Source organism: Macrotis lagotis, chromosome 5 (assembly GCF_037893015.1).
Source record: "Macrotis lagotis isolate mMagLag1 chromosome 5, bilby.v1.9.chrom.fasta, whole genome shotgun sequence".
NCBI lineage: Eukaryota > Metazoa > Chordata > Mammalia > Peramelemorphia > Peramelidae > Macrotis > Macrotis lagotis.
Genome location: NC_133662.1, coordinates 242,190,708 through 242,211,908, shown reverse-complemented (window position 1 = coordinate 242,211,908; position 21,201 = coordinate 242,190,708). Strand labels below are relative to the sequence as shown.

The 21,201-nt window shown below is 47.8% G+C and overlaps 2 protein-coding genes and 1 pseudogene across 4 annotated transcripts in view; 1 reads left to right on the top strand and 2 right to left on the bottom strand.

The window, feature by feature from the left end:
* The first annotated feature begins 12 nt into the window (after positions 1 to 12).
* MRM3 (mitochondrial rRNA methyltransferase 3) lies at positions 13 to 11,270 on the top strand. Its single transcript, XM_074189153.1, has 4 exons — positions 13 to 311; positions 2,417 to 2,661; positions 6,456 to 6,623; positions 10,581 to 11,270. The coding sequence occupies exons 1-4, from the start codon at positions 13 to 15 to the stop codon at positions 11,147 to 11,149; spliced, it is 1,281 nt and encodes a 426-aa protein (XP_074045254.1). The 3' UTR covers positions 11,150 to 11,270.
* On the bottom strand, positions 8,770 to 11,199 carry LOC141487968 (thyroid transcription factor 1-associated protein 26 pseudogene; annotated as a pseudogene).
* Positions 11,271 to 18,309: 7,039 nt separating the features above from the next.
* NXN (nucleoredoxin) overlaps positions 18,310 to 21,201 on the bottom strand; it is a 168,847-nt gene continuing 165,955 nt past the window's right edge. For all 3 annotated transcript variants that reach the window (XM_074189150.1, XM_074189151.1, XM_074189152.1), the window contains one exon: positions 18,310 to 19,890. In XM_074189150.1, coding sequence (XP_074045251.1) covers positions 19,708 to 19,890 — 183 coding nt within the window. In that variant the 3' untranslated portion in view covers positions 18,310 to 19,707. The remainder of the gene's footprint in view (positions 19,891 to 21,201) is intronic.

Below are 21,201 nucleotides of genomic sequence, written 5' to 3'. Positions count from 1 at the left end.
GTCAGCGCGAAGATGGCGGCCCTAGCGCTGTCTCGCGGCGCGGGGCTCCCGGCGCGGCTGCTCGCGGCCGGGCCGCTCTGGGGCGGGGGCGCGCGGCGCGGGGTGCGGGCCCTGAGGCGGACCCCCGTCCGGGTGCTGAGCCCGGGCCAGGCCGCGGGGAGGGCGGCGGCGCAGCCGGAGCCGAGGCGGCCGGGGAAGGAGAGCCGGGGCCGGGCCCGGGAGCCGCCGCCGCCGCCGCCGGCCAGTCCCGGAGCCTGGGAGGAGATGGGGCTGCGCTACGAGCGGGCGCTGCCCGGGGACCGGAGGCTGAGGTGAGCCCGGGCCGCCCGAGGCCCCGCCGCCCTCCGGAGGTGCCGGGCTTGGCAGAGCCTCCCGCGCCCTCCGCCCTGTGCCAGCCTTGGTGCCCGGCCCCGCGCCGCCCCACGGTGATCCCCGCCGGGCGGGCCGAGCTTGCCCCGCGGCGGCCGCCGGCCTCTCCCCCGGCCCCGGCCCGGGCTGGTCCCTGCGCCCCTGCCGCCTCCCGCTCGCCCCGGCTGCACCCGCGGGGCTGGCCCAGGGGCGGTCAGTGCCGGTGTGGTGCATTCCCTCCAGGGCTGCCCCACGGGGCGTCTGCCATCTCCTTGTTGTAGAGGGGGAAACTGAGGCAGGCAGGGTGAAGTGACTCGCTCCAGGTCATACAACTAGTGAGTGCCCCAGGCTGGATTTGAACTCGGGATTTCCCGACTCAAGTCTGGCGCTCTATCCACTGGGCCATTACCTGCCCTGACGCAGTAAATAGCCTTTTTTTTTTTAGTTTTTTTGCGAGGCCATGGGGTCCAGTGGCTTGCCCAAGGCCACACAGCTAGGTCATTATGAAGTGTCTGAGACCGGATTTGAACTCAGGTCCTCCAGACTCCAGGGCGCTGGTTTTAGCCGCCTCTAAATAGTCTTTATTTATCCCCTTAACGGAAGATAGTCAAGGATCCCCTCTCCATAACTAATGGAGGGATACAATATGGAAGCCAATAGAATATTTTTTATCTCCCTTAATACCTCATTAAATTAGCATTTATTTCACTAAAGGTCTTTGTTTAACTTTTTTTTGTGTTCTTGGCTACTTTTTTTTTTTAACGTTTTTGCAAGGCAAACGGGGTTAAGTGGCTTGCCCAAGGCCACACAGCTAGGTCATTATTAAGTGTCTGAGACCAGATTTGAACCCAGGTAGTCCTGACTCCAGGGCTGGTGCTTTATCATTATGCCACCTAGTTGCCCCTTGGCTACTTTTCTTTAGAATTTTCTATTCTATTTATACAAAAATGTTTTTTTTTAATCCAGAGAGCTACTGTATAAAAGTATCCTTTTTTCTTCTTCCCTGAAAGCTACTATATAAAAGTATCCTTTTTTCCCAAAAATGCAAAGTTTTAAACACAACAGCTATAATTTCACCTTGAAAAATGAAATATTTTGATCATTTCAATGTGATACTTTGTCATGAAGAGCTTCTGACTAATGCAAAGAACCTAGAAATGCAGGGTATTAGACATCTTTTAAACCTGTATCTTAAGAACCAGAGAGTAGCGTACCATCATAGTTGAAAGGGATCTTAGAAATCATCTACTCCCAAAGTCATAAGTTCATGAGCTGATAGATTTAGAGTTTGAGGGGATCTTGGAGGCTATCCTTCTAGTCCAATCCCCCTCATCTTATAGCTGAGGAAGCTGAGGCCCAGAGATGTTGAGGCTTGTTCAAAAGGAGGCTGCATCTTGGAAGTGACAGATCTGGGATATGAACTCAGGTCCTACCTCTCCAATTTAAGTGCCCTCCACCGTACTTCACTGACTCCAGAAGAATGCTTCCAGAACGGTGGGCTGGAATCAGATAGAACCTCATAAAGGAAAGGAGTTCAGCACACGGGTTTCACCATGTCTACACTCTTCTCTCATGGGCCTCAGTTCCCAAGCCAAGAATGTACTGGATCACGAGCATAAAGGAGTTTGAGAACCACTGTTCTCTCTTCAGTGTATATGTTTGTCCTTCATTTTTGAAGAAGACCATGATATCAAGGAGATGATTCCATGACAAGCTCATGAATTGGATTTAAGTGAAGGGGTTCTATGCTAGGTCACCAGTCTCACTTTCTCCTCCAGGGCCACCTGAGTCCACTAGCCAGATATGAATTGAGATGACTGGAAAAGGCCATGAATGTGATGTAGAGTTAAATGACCTGCCCAAGGTCGTACAGCTAGTGTCAAGTGTCTGAGGTTGGATTCAAACTCCTATCCTCCTGTCTCCAAGGCCAGTAGTCTATCCACTGTGCCATGTAACCTCCCCTTAGAGCAGGGCAGGTCCCCTCCTCATTTCTGCTCTCAGTGAGTTGTCCAATGCACACTTGTTCCCATGGGTAGTTATTGATCCATTTATTTCTTCTCACCCCTAGCAAAGTGATGACAATTGTCAAATCCAGGACCTTCCGAGACAAGCATGGGAAGATCTTGTTGGAAGGCCGGAGGCTGATTGTTGATGCCCTGAGAGCCGGTGCCGTGCCCCAAACAGTCTTCTTTAGTCGACTGGAACATGTAAAGGAGCTCCCTGTGGAGAAGCTCAAAGGTGTCAGCCTCATCAAGGTGAAATTTGATGATATCAAGGAATGGTCCGACCTTGTGACTCCACAAGGAATAATGGGTCAGTGGCTTATGTCTTTAAGAAATTTCCATCTCAGCCTTTTATGACTTTCTTGAGTGAAAAATGCTGTAGTCTCCCATAACTGAAGAGAATTTAATCACTTAGCTAAGTAGGTCCTCCAATGCATGTGCCCAAGAACCAAAATAAATAAACCCAATCATGGCCTCTGGATTAGTCGGCTCCCCTGCTACTATTCCCCTCACTATGGTGTCTTCTTCTGTTAGATTTTAAATTTTTTATTTTTTTTGTTTATAAAAGAAAGCTTTTATTTTGAATTTTACAATTTTCCCCCTAATTTTGCTTCCCTCCCCCTACCCCCACAGAAGGCAATTTGCCAGTCTTTACATTATTTCCATGGTATATGTTGATCTTAGTTGAATGTGATGAGAGAGAAATTATATCCTTAAGAAAGAAAAATAAAGTATAAGAGATAGCAAAATTACATAATAAGATAACGGCCTTTGGTCTTTGTTCAAACTCCACAATTCTTTCTCTGGATACAGATGGTATTCTCCATTTCAGACAGCCCCAAATTGTCCCTGGTTGCACTGATGGAATGAGCAAGTCCATCAAGGTTGATCATCGCCCCCATGTTGCTGTTAGGGTGTACAGTGTTTTTCTGGTTCTGCTCATCTCGCTCAGCATCAGTTCATGCAAATCCCTCCAGGCTTCCCTGAATTCCCATCCCTTCTGGTTTCTAATAGAACAATAGTGTTCCATGACATACATATACCACAGTTTGCTAAGCCATTACCCAATTGAAGGACATTCACTTAATTTCCAATTCTTGCTGTGAATATTTTTGGACAAGTGATGTTTTTACCCCTTTTCATATAGATTATAAGCTTCTTGAGGGCAGGGACTGCCTCTTGTGTTTGTATCTGCAGTGCTTAGCATGGAGCTTACACAGAATAATTGCTTGATAAATCCTTTATCATCCATGCATTATTGAGCCAACTAGCATAAAGGATGGAAGTGTTGCTCAAGAGACTGACTTCCTTCCAGACTCTGCTTATCAGAGGTGTTTGCCCTGTCTCTCTGTATATCCACTGTACTGCAAGGCAGCTGGGTCCTCCTAGACCCTTTTCTGTCCTTATCTTGTTTGTGGCTCTGCTTCCTCGCTAGGCTTTCTTGACCTGCCTCAAACCTCTCTGTAACCTCCCCCTCCCCCCATTCTTTGTATTCTGGCTGATTTGCTTCCCCCACACTGACACCTTAAGTTTTGGATACCAAGGACTCTAGGGTCAGCTCAAGGTCCTGGCTTCTCCCTTCTACCCCACAACTGCTGTAACTGTGCTGTCTCCTGAAAGGAGCTGAGACACAGGAGGTGGAGGAGAGGAACTGGGAGTGCCATTTGTTGGTTTTTCCTCAGCTGCTTCCATTGTTGCCACCTTTGGACAGTATGGTTCTGCCCCTTTCCTCTACCCTGTGCCACCCTCTGAGACTTTCTGGATTTTTTTTCCTTTCGTTTCTTTCCATAAACCCTACCTAACTCCTTCCCATTTCAATTAATTGGGATTGAAAAGAGAGAATAGACATGTGGCTGCATACTTTGTGGTTAGGTAGGAAGAGCTGGAGCCAGGAGGTTAGGAGTTTGGGGGTCTAGGCCCAGCTCTGTTTCTGACTGTGACTTGGGCAGGAGTTTCCCTGGGTCCCTGACTTTCCCTGCAAAATGAGAGGAGATAGTGGGCTCATGGACCTTCCTGCATCCTGCTTCTTTTGTCAAATGGGGAGGTTGGACTCTGAACTCCAACCCTAAATCCTGTGATTTTTAAAGAGTAACATCCTATGGGTCCTCTATTTCCTTTGGAAGGTGTTGTTAGATTTTGAGAGCTGCTAGACTAAGTGTCCTTAACAGAGAGCAAACTCCTGATGTGGGGCTGCAGGGTCTCCCTCCAGACATTTCCTGTTCCAGGGTGACCCTGAGAGGCCATATTGATGCACTTCCTCCAGAGGGCAGGTACCCTATTGAGGGCCAGCTTCACCAGTTTCCTACTGCGCAGTGAGCCAGTTTGAACTTGCAGAGTTCTGCCCTGCTCCACTTTCCCTGCCCCAGCAGCCCACCCAGCCCTTTTGAGGAAGCAGAATTGTTGTGGCTTCATTCTGTCATCTGCGTGATTTCTGGTGTCAAGGGATACACATAGGAGCGTGTGTTTTCTTTGAGGTGGACAAATGTTTTCTTCATTTTGGATCTGTAACAAGAAGGAAGTTGTTTCTACTTAGAATTTTGAGTGTCTTGTGATGACAACTTGGAATAGCTTTATATTTCTAATGAATGAATGGAAATGCATTATAAAGTATTTCTCTGGGCTGACCACTGGGGGTATACATGCCACACAGAGGCAGCCTTAACTCCCAGGAGGAGCCTGTGGTCTAATAGGGAAATACCTCTTGGAGCGGAGGGGCTGGTCAGGGGTTCTGTGGTCCAGAAAATTAGAGGGATGGATGGGAGATGACCACAGGGGAAGAGAACCACACACCTGCACCAGGAGCAAGACTAAGTCAGTTTGATCTTGGTTGATGCTTCTAGAACTGCTGGCTGAGATAGAGCAGCAAGATTTGGCCAGGAGACTGAGGTGAGGGGGCCAAGTGAGGCGTGGCCAGGGCTCTCAGAAAGAAAGACAGAAGTCATTGATCATGAGTGATAAAAGAGAAGAGGATGTAAGGCTGAAGTAAAAGAATTCTTACTGCCTTTGTTCCAGGCAGACTTGAGGCAGTGTCTTTATTATTGGGACAGTTGTCCCTTCAGTAAGCACAACTAAAAGACTGGCCCTGGCCCTTGGGCTTGGAGTGGAAGGGAAGGGATTTGATAGATAATGAGTCAGTGCCTCGATTTAGCTCCTTCTGTTGTGTTATTGTATTGTGCATAGTAGAGCTACTTTATTCATTATCACAGAGTATACAGGTTGGAGCTGGAACATTAGAGGCTGTTGAGTCCAGCTACCTAATTTTAAAAGAGGAAAATTGAGGAAATTGAGGCCCAGACAAATGACAGATCAGTTAGTAGGTAACAGTCAGGATTTGAACCAGGTCTAATTGGTGCTTAATAAATATTGATTGATCCTTGACTCCAAGTCAACTTCTCTCCCACATCATGCTTCCTTTGGTATTCATTAATTGAATATTAGTTATTCACTACAAGTCCTGTGAACTCCTAAGAACTGTAATAGATGTTTTTCTGCTGAAGCACCAAATAACCTATTTCCAATTTCTGCCCACATACCTTCTATAAGAAGCTGAATTTTCAGGAGTAGGGGATATAGTAGAACTTTTTGAGATAAGATCAGATCAGATAAAAAGATTTCAAAAGCCATGCCACTTAGGGTTTGCATGATCCCGGGCCCCTCAGGCCTGGATCTGAGAACAGTGAGCTAGAGTGGGTGTTAAAATCTCCAGTGAGTTTCCTGCCAGAGGGCCCACATGGGATGCACCCACTGAAGGCAAACTCTGATCTGCAGACTATTTCTCTTCCAGGGAGTGTGGTAGAGAGTCTCCCTGAGGCATCTCTGAGAAGCAAGAGGTCTTTGAGGTCTTCAGGAGGTGAATGTTTGCTTGAAGAAGAGAGCATCACTTGGATATCTAGAAACTTTAGACCTGGGATTCCTCCTCTGTGGCTTGGAGGCTATGTACCATTAAATTTCAGAATAAAGGGCAGGGCTGGGGAAATTTCCTAGTGTGAAGCCATAGGTGTGGAAGGGGGCCATTTCATGCAGCTCACTGTTCTCTGGGTCACTTAACTCGGCAAAGGACAGTCCTGTTGTTCAGTTAGGTGAACTCATCTTTTGTCCCCTTAGGGGTTTTTGCCAAACCTGATCATGTTAAGATGAAGTATCCAGAGACCCAACTTCAACATTCATTGCCTTTGTTGCTGATCTGTGACAATCTCCGTGATCCTGGAAACTTGGGTACCATCCTGAGATCTGCTGCTGGGGCAGGCTGCCGTAAAGTGCTGCTCACCAAAGGTAAGGGAGGCTGTGACAGGCCAGGAGGACTGCTAGCTTTCCATCGACTTGAGCAGGCAGTGCCTTAGAGAGATTGGAATTTAGAAACAATTGACATTAAAAGATAAAATGCCAGTTGTAAATGATGAGCTCGTATTTGTTTTTAGACCCTGAATTCTGCTCATTTTACTCTGCATCCATTCTTACAAGTCTTCAAATCTCTCTGAAACCATCCCCCTTCAGTTCTTACAGCACAATTGTATTCCATCATATTATTCTCCATTTGATGGACACTTCTCAGATTCCCATTTTATGCCACCTCAAAAAGAGCTTCAGATATTTTTGTCTATCTTTAGAGTTTATTTTGCTTAGGAGTAATCCTTCCCTCTGATTACCCCTTCTCACTTCTTCCCTTTCCTTTTTTCCAGTTGAGTGAAATGTATTTCTGTACTCTATGCTGTTTTCTTCTCTCCTTTGACCAGTTCAGATGAGACTGAGGTTCAAGCATCAGTTGATCTCTCTCTTTCTTCTTTATTTAGACTGATTATTGAAGGTAATTTTCCCTAGCCCTCTTTCCCTTTCTCCTTCTTACCCCCCTACCAGTATATTTCTTTTCCTTCTCTTTCCGTTCTTTTAAGATCATCAAGATATAATAGAACCATCCCAGACTTCTAATTAAGTCTTCTTATATGACCCATGATAATAGAGTTCAGAAGGGACACATATTATCTTCCCCAAATTTGAAGTCAAGAAGTTTATCCAGGGGTGGCTAGGTGGCGTAGTGGATAAAGCACGGCTTTGGAGTCAGGAGGACCTGGGTTCAAATCCGGTCTCAGACACTTAATAATAACCTAGCTGTGTGGCCTTGGGCAAGCTACTTAACCCTGTTTGCCTTGCAAAAACCTAAAAAAAAAAAAAGTTTAGCCAGTTCTTTTGTGTGTACCTGTTTATATGTACCTCTAATTTCTATGTTTAAAACTTCCAAGTTTCTATGCAGTTTTGGTCATTTCATCAGGAATGTTTGGAAGTTCTCTTTTTTTTCCCCCATAGGATTACAGTGTTTGCTGGATAAGCTATTCTCTGTTGAGAGTTCATATCATTTGCCTTCTAAATGTCATATTCCAAGCTCTCTGCTCCTTTACAGTGGTAGCTGCTAAATCATATATAATCCCAACTATTTCTGCTTAGTAATTGAATTTTTTTTCTGGCTGCTGTATTTTTTTCTTTGATCTAGAAGCTCCGAATTTTGACTCTATTTTTTCAATCTTTTGACTGTTTTTGTATTTCTTGATGTCTCATGGAGTTATTGAACTCTATTTGATTCATTTTAATTTTAGGCTAATTTGTTGCTTGGGTAAGGTTTTGTTAAGTCAAACTGTTATTCCCTTTCCATATCTTTTTCTCAGATTTCATTTCATTTCCATCTTTTTCCCTATAGTGCCTTCACTTTATTGATGAAAATATCTTAAAACTTATAAAAATTCTGGCTTCATCTTTTCTGGAATTCTATTTGAATTTGTGTTTAACCTGTAGTTTTTTTGTTTGTTTGTTTGTTTTTAGGTTTTTGCAAGGCAGTGGGGTTAAGTGGCTTGCTTAAGCCCACACAGCTATGTAATTATTAAGTGTCTGAGGCCAGATTTGAACTCAGGTACTACTGACTAGGACCTGTGCTCTATCCTCTGCGCCACCTAGCTGCCCTGAGCTGTGTTTTTTTTTTTAAGAAGTAACCACTAAACAATTAAAAACCCATTTATTTACAGCATTTAAAAATGTTTTCTGCAAAAATAAAAACATCTCCAATATGCTTGACTTGGTCTGTTGTTCCAATAAGCACAGAATTATGAATAGCAAAGAAGTATGTTAGTTGATTCAAAAGAATCCAGGCAATATAAAAATACATTTTAATATACAGCAAAGTAAATGTTTATGTTTTCTCTTGTATTTTCTTTAGAAGATACTCCATTTGTAATTCAGATTTGGTTGGCCTTTTTTAGTTCTTTTGCTCAATATTTTATATGCTTCCATTTTCTTTTTTTTTTGTAGAGCTGTTGTGCTTCTTCTCTCTCTTTCTTTCTTCCTTTCTTCCTTCCTTCCTTCCTTCCTTCCTTCCTTCCTTCCTTCCTTCCTTCCTTCCTTCCTTCCTTCCTTCCTTCCTTTCTTTCTTTCTTTCTTTCTTTCTTTCTTTCTTTCTTTCTTTCTTTCTTTTCTCAAACTCCTGTTTCTTAGCAGCACGTTTAGCTTGTGTCCATTCATATTCTTCTTTTGCCTTTTGGCTTGATGTTTTTTTCCTTCTTTTTGGATTGGATTGGCAATTGGATTCACTGTTGAGCTACATTCTTCTGGCAAATGTTATTTTTCTTTTGTATCGTCTCCTGAGCATTTCTTTTTCAGCTAAATACAGATGTTTTAAATGCTCTGGATATCGTTCTGTAAACTGAGATTCTTGTGAAATTTGTGCCTTTTTTTCTTTCCTTAGCAATTTCTTGTATTCTTGTTGAAATTTTTGCTTTTTCTGAAATGCAAATCCTTGTCCCTCATGGACACTGCCGGAGAAAACATTCCACGAGTTCAGTCTGCCACTGCTGCTGCCTGCGCTTCTTCTTGAGCCTGAGGCCTCCGGCCACTCCGGCCTGCACAGCCTCAGCCTGCTCTGCTGCCGGGGCCATGTTCCTGCTCTGAGCTGTGTTTTTCTTAGGAGATTTTTGCTTGTTGATATTTGGAGTCATTCTCTTCTGAGTTTGTAGTGTGAATATCTCTAGGCCACAATAGCTTTGAAAACTGGAACTTTTTTTTTTTGTTCATTCTTCCAGCCTCCTTCCTGACTTCAGACTTGATATTGGAGCCAGGCCCTGGGTGCTTCTGGAGGGGAGGTCTGGGCTGGTCCTGTTGCTGCATTCTTGGGTTAATGAGAATCTTCATGTTTTCAGGGACAGCTTAGTTCTGGGGCAAAGTCAGATTGCTGTCCCTTGGTATGAGCTCTGCAAATTCCTGACCTGGGTTTGAGTCTGACCTGGACTTTGCCGGTGTCCATCAGCTGACTGAGAAACTCTTCTGGTTTGGAGTGAAAGAATTGAAGGCTTCCCATTGGTCTGGGATTCCTGCCCTGTTTGTTTCTTTTCTGAGCTGGAAGCTGGAAGAGATCCTTTCCACTCCCCTGTTCACTGGCTAGGCCCTTGGCACTGGTCCCTTCAGGCCACCTCAAATCTGTAACCTGGGCCTGTTGTGTATCCAGTAACCTGGTTGTGGATGTCAGTGCTACCAGTTGGCACTTGTTCCTGTACTCACATGAGGTCCCCATGCCCCCCAGTGTGAGCTTCTCTCCCTGCACTGGAGAGTCCATGGACTGTTTTCCTGGACAGTCCTATCCACAATGTGCACAGATCTCTGTTCCCCCATACTGACTGGAGCTGAAAGACTGACTCATTGTGTTTTTCTCTTGGATTTTCTCTGACCCCCATCATGTGGTCTCCTGTATTTTCTAGATTTGGGTGGGGGTGGGGAGGAGCTTCCTACTGCTCCACCATCTTGGTCCCATCCTGATCTGTCTTATAGATATGTTTCTGTGACAGCATTTCTAGAGCTCTTTCCATGCGTTCATCCTCATCTGCTGCTAATGATTATCTTGTGAGATTGGTGCAGTTATCTTCATTTTTCAGAGGAGATGGGGGCTTTGAGGGGTTGAGAAGCCACATCACTTTTCAGCGTCACAGATGGGATTTGAACAGGGCCTGTCCCAATGATGAGCCCACCACAGTGGGGCCTCTTGCCGAGATCTGCTCTGTACAGGGGTGGGGCTTGTCCTTATTCAGCGGCTTTTGGGGCTTGAGAATTCCTGGAGTCACTGAGGGGCCACCCAGCAGGAAGTGGGGGCTAATCAGGCACCCCCTCCCTGACTCCCTGCCCAGTTAATTCCAAGGCTTTTTGGATTGACCCTGGGGCAGTTCTTTCATTGCTGACTTCTCCCTTTTCCTTTTTTAGGTTGTGTGGATGCTTGGGAACCCAAAGTGCTGCGGGCTGGCATGGGGGCTCACTTCCAGCTACCCATTGTCAGCAACCTGGAGTGGGAGGTCGTGCCCAACTACTTACCTTCGCATACCAGAGTCCATGTGGCTGACAACTGTGGCCTATATGCCCAGGCCCAGAAATCTGGAAAAGCCAGTGACCACGGCTGGGTGTGTGACCGGCGGTTTCAGAAATATCGCAAATATGAGGAGGCGAACCATCTGGAGGAGGAAGAGGTGCTGGCCAACAGCTGGCTCCCAGAACTTAAGGTCCAGAGCTATGACGCAGTTTGGACGGATGCTCCAGCAGCTGTGGTCATAGGGGGAGAGACGCACGGGGTCAGCTTAGAGTCCCTCCAGTTGGCAGAGAGCACTGGGGGAAAGAGGCTGCTGATCCCCATCGTGCCGGGTGTGGACAGTCTGAACTCTGCCATGGCGGCCAGCATCCTGCTCTTTGAAGGGAGAAGGCAGCTGCGCCTCCAAGAAGAGGGAGCCCAGGCCTTGGAGGCAGGTGTCCCCAGGCAGGTGTCCCTAGGGCTGGGCTGATAGCACCTTTCCCACCCCCAGGACCCATCCTCTCAGGAGGGGCTGTGAGGTACTTACCTCTTCCTTGCATTCATTTCTAATTATATTTTGTTCCAGGAACCACAGTCTCACCGCTGCTCATATTTTTCTGGAAACAGTGGGGAGGTGGGGAAGAGAAGGGCATGGGTTCTGGGTTCCTTTCTCCAGGGTCTGGAGTCCCCCAGGAAAAGGAGATGGGCTCTAGGTTCCCGTCTCCAGGGTCTGGAGATCCCCAGAAGGGGGTGGGCTCTGGGTTCCCTTCTCTAGGATCTGGAGACCCTCATGAGAAGGGGATGGGCTCTGGGTTCCCTTCTCCAGGGTTTGGAGATCGCCAGACCACATTTCTGCAGTTCCTTTATCCATCCCCTCTGGTAAAGCCAGCAGGGGGCAGCAACAACAATGAAAGTGGAAAGGAAAGGCCTCAGTGTTTAAATAGGGGACCCCTCTGGCATCTGCACTGTTTAAAGTCTGGAGGAATAGCAGACTTTGACCAAAGATTCTTCACTCTCAGGCCAGTGAGGGAGGCAGAGAAGGCAGGTAGGACATCTGATCCACATAGCTTTTTTGGGACATCGGTTTGAAAAGCAACAAAGTTAGAAAATATAGTGGGAGCAGGTGATTACAGGGCTGGCAGGAGCTGTCCACAGGGGCACAGTTGGGGTCATCTTGGCCAGACCCCAAGCCTTGAGGTCATGAGCTACTGCTTTACCCCTCCATGGCTGGAGCTTGGGAAGGCAGGGGCCCCTTCAGCTGTCAACCTCACAGATTATACTAACATGACTGGTGGCTCTGATCTGTCACCAAGTGGACACTGTGCCAGGAGGGCCAGCCTCCCTGCCAGCTGCTCCTGTGGACGTGGCTCTTTCGCCTGGGGCTCTTCAAACATAACAGACTAATGACAATCCTTTCCTTCTGGAGAAGTGACTGAAACAACTTGGCTCATGCCTTTTCAGGCTACATTGGGAATTTTGTGTTCTTGCTGCTTTGGTGCTGTCCCTTCCTGTTGCCCCCTGTCATTTGCCCCGTGCACTGTGCTGCTTCCAGATGGGAGGAGGGAAGCCAGAGTTTGGGGATTCACAACAATCCTTCCCTCATACTTATCTCCTCATGCCTCCAGAGTTGTGGCCTTGGGAAAGTGGGACATTTGAACCATCTCGAGTCAGTGTCCTCTAATCCATAGAACCTCCTCTCCTCTCCTGTCCAGGAACAAAATTAGACAATCTGAGACCGTGCCAGGGATTTAGGTGACTAAAAACAGCCTTATGCCTCCTCTGCGGGATCCAAGCAGGCAGGCAGCAGTGGTGGCATAGTGAAGGTCTAGGGGTGGTTCTCATTTAATCACAGATTTTGAGAGTTGGAAGGGATCTTACCGTCTCCCTGGCCTCTCCCTATTGGCAATCATTTCTGACCTCCAGAGGAGAGTCCACAGCCCTTGGAGACCATTCCCCTTTTGGAGGCTGTTAGGAAGTTTTCCAGGAATCAAGTCTAAAGTTGCTCCTGTGTCTGCCCTGATTAAGACCTGCTTGGCCCTAAGCTATGTCCCCCGAAGCTGAGCAGACAGACAGGTGGAACTTGTGGAAAAGGGGGTGGCCGGGGTGTCAGGGCCTTGTCCTGACAAGCATGCCTGCTTGTACCTAGTGCACAGTGAAGGTCACTCAGCAAGTCTCTCCCCTTTCCTGATTAAAACTGCTACAAACAGACCCTGGGTTTGATCTTCCCCAAAAGGCTGAGCTCTTGCTCCATAGAAGGTGTGGAGTTCTAGGGAGGAAGTAACAGCTTGTTTTCACAGGTTTCTCCAACCCCAGGGTGCCCCCAAATGGCCTGACTCCTGGTGTCCCGTGGCAGCCCAGGACCTTGAGACCCTGGGGCCTTGTATGGAGGACCCAGTACATGTGACAAACCTAAGGGATGCCTGTGGCTTACCTGGCAGGATTGGGGTGCACACACTGGTAGCACAGGTGGCCATTTTCCCTGCTCCCCAGTTTGCCTCTGTCCAGCTCTCCTGTTCCACCTGGGGAGCCCTGGTGTCAATTTAATTTGAGCCTCTGGGAATAGCCCCTAGCAGAGGGCTAAGGCAGATGTTGGGCCCATGGTGGTGAAGGCAGAGGACGTGCTAGGATTGAGGCTTGGCTGGGGGAGGGGGCTCTTCTCCCATCTCCCGCACGTTAGACTAGAAAGCCACAGGCCCTCACAGAGGGCTGCTGGGAAACCGCAGGCCCCAGACTTTGCCAGGCTGGCTGGCAACCCTCTGCTGCCACCTGTCCTGAAAGGGTAAAAGGGGCTGGAGAGGATGCTCCCAGGATGAGGCTCACTTCTTGGGACGTGAGCCCAGGGAAGTGGTGGGTCTCGTGTGGGTCATCTTCCTGGTGGACTCTGTCCCTTTGGAGAGGGGCTGCAAAGAGGACTTCTTCCAGCAGGGGGCAGGACGCGGCTGCTGCAGAGCCCAAGGCGTGGGCACAGAGCAGGAGAGACTGGCGGTTTTTCTAGGGTGTTGGTCAATGGGCTGACATGCTGCTGCAGATCTCAGAGGCCCAGCCTTGTACCTCTCAACAAAGCATCACACATATTCTTACAGGAATAAGAAGCTAGAACCCAGTCAGGATCTGAGACCCCCCCCCCCCCCCACTCCACCTGGTGCCTGGGATCGAGCCCCTTCAGAACAGTTATTTGTGACACTGGCCCCACTGACGACCCTTTCCTTGAGCATGTGAGACCAAGAGGTGCGGCTGGGCCTTGGGCTCCTGACCCAACAGAGATGCCAGGCGGTCCCCCCCCCCCCAAACTGGTGATTGCAGGCTCTGGCCTTTTCTCCTTCACTAGTGGCTCCCTTCAATGCCCCGGCCTCCACCCAGAGCCGTTCAGGGACGGCAGCAGAGCTTTTGTCCATAGTGGTTTAAGGCCTGCAGGGCCTGGGCATCAGCTACAGTCCACTGCCAGGGGCTCGCAGGCCTGAGGCTAGGGGCAGTTCTAGCGTCCCAAGTTTATCGTCTATATCAATGCAGCAAAAGTGAAGCGGCTCCTGATTGCCCTGGATGGGGTGAAGTGCGCTTGACTCAGAAATGTGATGCTTCTGAACCACCCAGGATAGCACCCATCGAGGACAAGCACCCCCTCAGGGAGATGGCGACGTCTCATCTACTCCGTGGGATGGAAACCAACTGCATTAGAGCTGAGAGTCACCAGGTTCTCCATGAACAACTGCTCCAGACCATGGGACCAAATCCTCTTGTATTTCAAACAACAAAATGTAGGAAGCTCCTGGGCTGGAGGCTTTGTTTCTGGCACTGTGCCTTGGTTTCCCCTCAAACATGGCAGTCATGGAGATGAAGCACAGAAGTCATTTCATTTAAATCCTATCTAAAGCGGGAATCTCCTTTATAATAATTGAAAAATGATTCCCTTCCTGCCTATAGCTTCAGCAACAAGGAACTAAGAGTCTCTTATGGAATTCCTCTACTGGAAAGCTGCAAATGTTCAGGACTTCTACTAACCTGAAATCTGTCCACTGAGAACTAATCGCTCTCTTCTTGCCATTGGGAGATAGATTTAAAAGATAGCTCCATCACTCTCAGGCTTAGGATTGTAGTTCCAAAGCTGGAAGGAACTAGCTTAACGCTCTCATTTTATAGAGGAGGAAACTGAGGCCTGGAAAAAGAAAGCTCCCGGCTCCAGATGACACAAGTATGGAGGATAGTCAAGAGTCCATGCTGGGTCCGTAGGGACCGGGGAGGTGCAGAGGACTTGATTGGGTAGGTTGTCAACTTACCCACTTTAACAATACATAAATGAGTCATTTAAGTTGCCGGGGATTCCTGCTTTATCTACACTTTCTGGTATTTTAAAAGAATTTTAAAAACACGAAAATGGCAAGTATCAGGGTTACCTCTTTTGTATCTAAGAATAAAGTTGACCTTCTGGGCCCCAGCTTAGCATCTGATCAGCCCACACGGCCTCTAGGGAGAAACTCAGGAAGGGTCTTAGGATCTAAATTAGATTCTGCTGTCGCCTGCCTTGGGCTGTATATTTGTCCACATATCTGGAGAGAAACTTTTTTTTTTTCCTCTTTCACATCAATGAAATTGAATTGAAAATCTAGAAGGCCTTAAGGGCAGATCCTGCTCTAAATCTGGCTGGATTTTTAATATGGGGGCATTCTCTAGCATGTGTAGGGAGGGTATTCCCCCAGTGATGCCTTGGAAGAAGAGGGTATAGACACAACTGTATATTTTTCATGCTCAAAAATACATAACATTAGAGCTTAGAAGGAAATCCAGGAGAGAGAACTGTTGAGAAAGACTTGAATGGGTCCTGCTTCTCAGGTCCCCCCCTCCCTCAGCCCCCTTCCCTACCATATAATATTGTCCCCCCTTAGGGTGAAATTCCAACCAAAATACCCATGAAAGAAATTTACCCATCATGATGTTTTCCACATAAAATGCTCAGAAAACAAAACAATAAATCTTTTCTTTCCTGGAAAATATTATGTTTTACCCTCCACGCATGCGCACAGGCCCCATTAACCCTAATAACAGGGCTAATAAACAGCTGCCATTTGGCCCCAAAGACAGCAGTTCTCACTCACCAGATAGCTCCGGGGAAAGCTAGAATGCCTTTTTTTTTTTTATCCTTGTTCATGTCAATAAAGTGGATCCCAGAGGAAGCAAATAAAAAAAACCCAACAACCCTCCCCTCCTTAAATTATAACCATCAAAGAGAAGGCCTGGAGGCACCTTTGGAACCTGAAGCTGCTCCGGCTCCCAGACCCCACAGGAACTGCTCCCTCCTCTACCATCTTCCCCCCGGCAGGGCTAAAGATGAACATCCTGATGGTGTTTTGTCTGCTCTCTACCCACTGCTTGCAGCTCGCTCTCTGGTACCCTAGACTTGATGAGGGGAGGAATGGCCTTGCTCATGCTGGGATGGGAAAGCTTGGCACCACCAACAGATTCATGGGGTGATGTGTGTGTGTGTGTGCATAGAACACCAACACATGCGACAACAGACATTCTTTCTTGCTAAGCCAAGCAATGAGAAACAACTTGAAAGTGCCTCTTTAACTACACGGGTCCAGCTGATCTGTTCCTGGCCCATTTCCTCGCTCTTTATGATGCGACAGACTCCCATCTGTTGCCTTGGGAATCATTCTATTGCCACAAACACAGCCCTGGCAATGACTGTGAAGGAAGAAAAGCGTTTTAGAGTCTTTAGTGAGACAACAGGAAAAAATAAAGTCTGCATCATAACTTGGCATCTTCACTCTAAGTGAAGATGAAGCCCAAAAGTGGTAATGTGCCATTGGCGTTTAGGGAAAGGGAGCCACTGATGGCACCACAATGGAAAATCAAAATTTCCAGTTTCATTCAGAGCTAAGGTGCCCACAGCCCTCCAGGCAGTGGGTCTAGTTTTTGCTCACCCTCCTCCACATTCATCTATTGGCTCCCATCACCATTTTGGCTGAGCAGATCCCCTTTGCTAGAAACAGTTATGAAGACCTCTCCTTTGGCTTGTGAATGGGTTAAGATCTGGTCTCAAAGTCGTAGTGGAGAACACCAGTGGGGAACCCTGGGGTAGCAGATCTTAAGTACAGGGTACAGTTTCTTTTGCTCTGGCGGAAGTCCTTAAAGAGGGCCCAGTGGGTGTTTTCACCTGCTTCTAATTAGTGACAAGAATTTTAAGGTATTTCTAAGCTACTCTGGGGGAAGTGCTTATACCACCCACTTTGTACCAACTTCCCTTGGATCTGTCTCACCCTTGGGCAAAGGCCTGGTCCCTCTTCTGGTCTGGGTGGTATTATGTTCATTTCCTTATCCCCCCCCCCAAAACACTACAAGGTGGGGAGTGGGCACACTGGGCCTTCGGCAGTGGTTGAAACGAACCTAGGCTTCCCTTTAAAACAGTCTGGTGCCAACTCCAGCTGATGTAGCTGGCAGGTACAAGAGAGTCAGAATTGGAAATACCAACAGAGCCCTGGAGATAGCCCGGTTATTTTTTGTTTTTGCCTGGTGTCCATTTACAGCTTCTGCAGGGGCTCCCTGGCAGAAATCCTTGTTCTTTTTGCTTCAGAGGACATGCAGCTGCTCTGGTGTAGGAAAGATGCAGGTGGAGGCCTCACTTGGACTCCCCTTTCAGCCCCCATGGAAACACTCAGTCAGCCTCAGCTGGTAAGAGAAGTGCTCCAGATTTAAACTTGGTAGCACCAGTGTTCCAAGGCCAGGTCAGGTTTAGAGACATCAGTTCTCCAAGAGCAGATCTAATGCTGCAGAAGTGGGGCCAGACACACACCCCTTCCTAGATCCCTGACCCCCTTGTCTGGATTTCAGATCTCTGGGTATTGGGCGGGCATTGACTTGCCCATGGGCATGTACCCCTCCTTGTTAGAAATCAAAGAGAAGGGTAAAAATTCAATAGCAGTAATGATTGAGAAACTGTTAGCAGGGTGGGCATGAACCTGTGATTGCCCAGAGGAAATTCTTCCTCCATTGGGGAAAGTTAGCACCAATCTGGTCACTTGAGTTGCTTAGAGCAAAGAAAGGATAAGGGACTTGCCCAGGGTCACACTACCAGTATACAGCAGAGGCAGGCCCCAAATCCAGGTCCTCTCCCTACCCACTAACCAGCTGTTTTTCAGAGAAACTGTTACTAGGAAGACTTGGGCAAGGCCAGGCCAGGCCAGGTTAGCTGTGGTGGCAGACACTGGTCATCTCTGCTTACTGGGGAGACTGAGGCTAAATCCCTGAAGTCCAGAATTCTGAGCTTGCAGTAGGCTCAACCAATTGGGTGTCCACACTAGGTCTAGCACCGAGAAGATGAGAACCCTGTGGGGAAGAGGGAAGGAACCCAGTTTACCTAAGGAGTATCAAACCAGCCCAATTAGGAAACAGAATACACGGAAACCTCCACTGCTGTTCTGGGGATTATAAAGGAGAGACTCACGTGGCCAGGAATCTTCTTCCAGGGGATCCTGATATAGTTCCTGGGTCCCCCCCCCCCCAGGGGAATAGGAAGAATTGTTTTCTTCCCTCCAACATAGCAGCCTTGTGCAAACAGCCCCTAACCAAAGATTTCTTGGGGATTAAACTAGGCTAAATGGATGACGGAAAAGTATCCAACAACTCCCTTCACAAAGGAACTCTCCACACCAATGAAAAACCCAAAGGTGCCTGTTTTATTTTTAAGTGACTGCATTTCAGACCTGGGCCATCATTAATGACTAACTTCCTACCCTTTGAACTACAAGAAACAAAACAACACAGCAAGTGTGAGCAAAGTCAATGGCTTCCTCTCAGGGAGCTGGGTCTTCCAGTAAGCAGTCACCCCAGGGGCTGGGGGCTCCTTCAAGCCGGGCCAAGGCCCAACATGGCACAGCTCTCTCCAGAGGCTTCAGATTCCCGGCTCCAGATGATGCTGCTCTTTTAGATGCATTCATATAGGTGTGTGTGTGGGGGGGGGGGGAGGCAGAAGCAAGGAAATGTGGTGGAAAGAACAATGAATTTAGAGTCTGGGGACCTGGGTTCAAATCCTAGCTCTGCCATTTGTTACTTGTGGAACTCGGGCAAGTCATTCCATCTCTGTGGGCCTCAGTCTCCTCCTCTGTAAGAATGGGGGCTGGGCTAGATCATCTCAGGGAAGGGATCTATCTTGTGCTTGTCATCTTATGGGAGCCTAGGAACAGAGTGAGTGAAGCAGTGCCCAGATCAGGTTCACGAACCTCTAGAAAAGGGCAGCAGGCCATGGCCACCCCGATGGGGCTTTCCAATGCCATCTTAGCCAGGGGCCTGGGCCTTGGCAATTTTCATCAGGGACCGGATTCATTATGTTGGGTCCATCTAAGGACAGAGGGCAGTGTTTCTTAGTCTAGGAACCAGGGAGAACAATGCATAAAACTAAAGGTTACAGGGCGACCATTCCTATGAGAAGGTGAGCCCTGGGTGGGGGGACTGGAGGAGAAGAGAGAGGTTCTTATCTTGGGTTTCCTTGCAGTTCTTTTTCTCACCAGGACAAAGACCTCCTCTTGGCTTAGCAGGGTGCCCTTAAGAACCACCAAGTAGGAAAGTAGGATTTTCCTCTTTTTTAGCCAAGACACAAGGGCATCTGATAATGGCAGAACCAACCACTACTCTTTCATTTCCTGAAGATGCCTGTGTGTATTCATGAGTGTGTGCTTGTCTGGAGCGGGGAGTAACCTTGAAGATGGGTAAAGGATGCTGAGAAACGGAGAGCCACATTAATGGTCTGTTTGCTGCCTAACCTGGGAGGAGGACACCCTTGCAAGGATTTCACTGTGAGAATCCCAGTTCTGGCCTGGCTAATCATCTGTGAAGCAGGAGTAGCCTCCAAGACACATAGACTCTTCTGCCAATTGGGAGGAGGAACCCTCAGGAAGCTGGTGAGAAGAACCCAGCTGGGGGGGGGGGAAGGCACCACCAAGAGGTCAGAATCAAGTGAGTGCATCAAACACAGCTGAGAAGTCCAAGGGCACAGAGGAAGGGGGAAGGAGGAGACGGCTGAGTTTTAAATAATGTCCAGGGGAGCCCAGGCCATTAGATGGGCTCCGGCTTGAGCTTTTCTGCTAGGAAGTCGTTCACAAAGGCTTCCACAATGACCGGCGTAATCTCCTCCACATCCATCACGTACTTGGCTCGGGCCGACATGTCCAGGATGGTGAGCAGTGGCGCGGCCTCAGGCAGGTTGGTATAATCTCTCAGGGAGTCTGTCATGTCATCCTGGAAGAGCCACCGAAAGGAAAATAAAATCAACGGGATTGAGCGGAAGACGATAGGGAGCCTTCAGTACTGTATGAAGTGCACCTGCCTTTCTTCATTGATCAGTTTGCCAATAGCCCCAGTAAACCCTTTTCGTCAATAGATGATACATTCCCCAGCTTCCCCAGTCAGGGGATGGGATGGCAGCACTTGCATTTCCATAAAAAGCCATGGTTGGTCTTTCCCTGCCTAGTCTGGCTGAGCAACTCTAAGGTCCTAAGACGAATCATCTTTTATATTAGAGCTCTAATGAGAATACTCACACGTACTGAGTATTACAGCTCTTGTTTGGTTCATTTTAGTTTATTTGTTGTATAGTCAGCTCTTAATTATGCATAGCTGCACTGGGACCATCTGGGACCAATATGTCTTCAATACTGCTGAATGTCTTTTGAACATAAAGAACTCATTATCTTGCAGGCCCCTCAGGGAAGGTGGAACTCCCCCAGAGCAGGTTCAGAAAGAAGGCAGATTTGTTGAAGTGGGCACTTTGGGTCAATCTAGGAAGCAGTGGGATATCTTGTTGGCCAGGGAGGATAGTGTCCTACAGGGCAGAGGCTGAGGCTTTGGTATGAGGAAACAGTACTCTATCAAGAGTGTGTTTTATTAAGAAATTTTATTATTATTAAGAAATGTATTCCCGGGGCAGCTAGGTGGCGCAGTTGGATAGAGTACCAGCCCTGGAGTCAGGACGACCTGAGTTCAAATCCAGCCTCAGGACACTTGATAATTGCCTACCTGTGTGGCCTTGGGCAAGCCACTTAACCCCACTGCCTTGCCACCCCCCCCCCCCAAATACATATTCCCCAAATTGAACAGGAATGGATTTGGGATCCTCTTGTTCCCCTCCATTAATTCACAGGATCACAGGCTTAGAGCCAAAAGGCTTGTCAGAGGCCAGCTAGTTCAGCCCCTTCATTTTGTAGGTAAGGAAACTGAGACTCATGGAGATTAAATGACTTGTCCAATATCACAGGGAACAAACAGCAGAGTTAGGATTTGAACAGAACCTGTGCAGAAGTTGACTATGGAGATACTCTTGGGTGGTTCCACCATAAACTATACATTTATAGACCTTGAATGTATCTTGCCCCTCATCTATCATCTTCCCTGTCTCCACTGCCCAGGTTTGGTAAACTTGGCCATTAAAGGTGGAAGTGAATTAAATCCCTAACTGATTTCTGGGTGGAAAATATTCTTCTTTCAAAGGGATAAGCCTGAGGGAAGATGGGTCTCTAAGTCTCAAGTTTTTCTTGATTGGTACATTAAGCA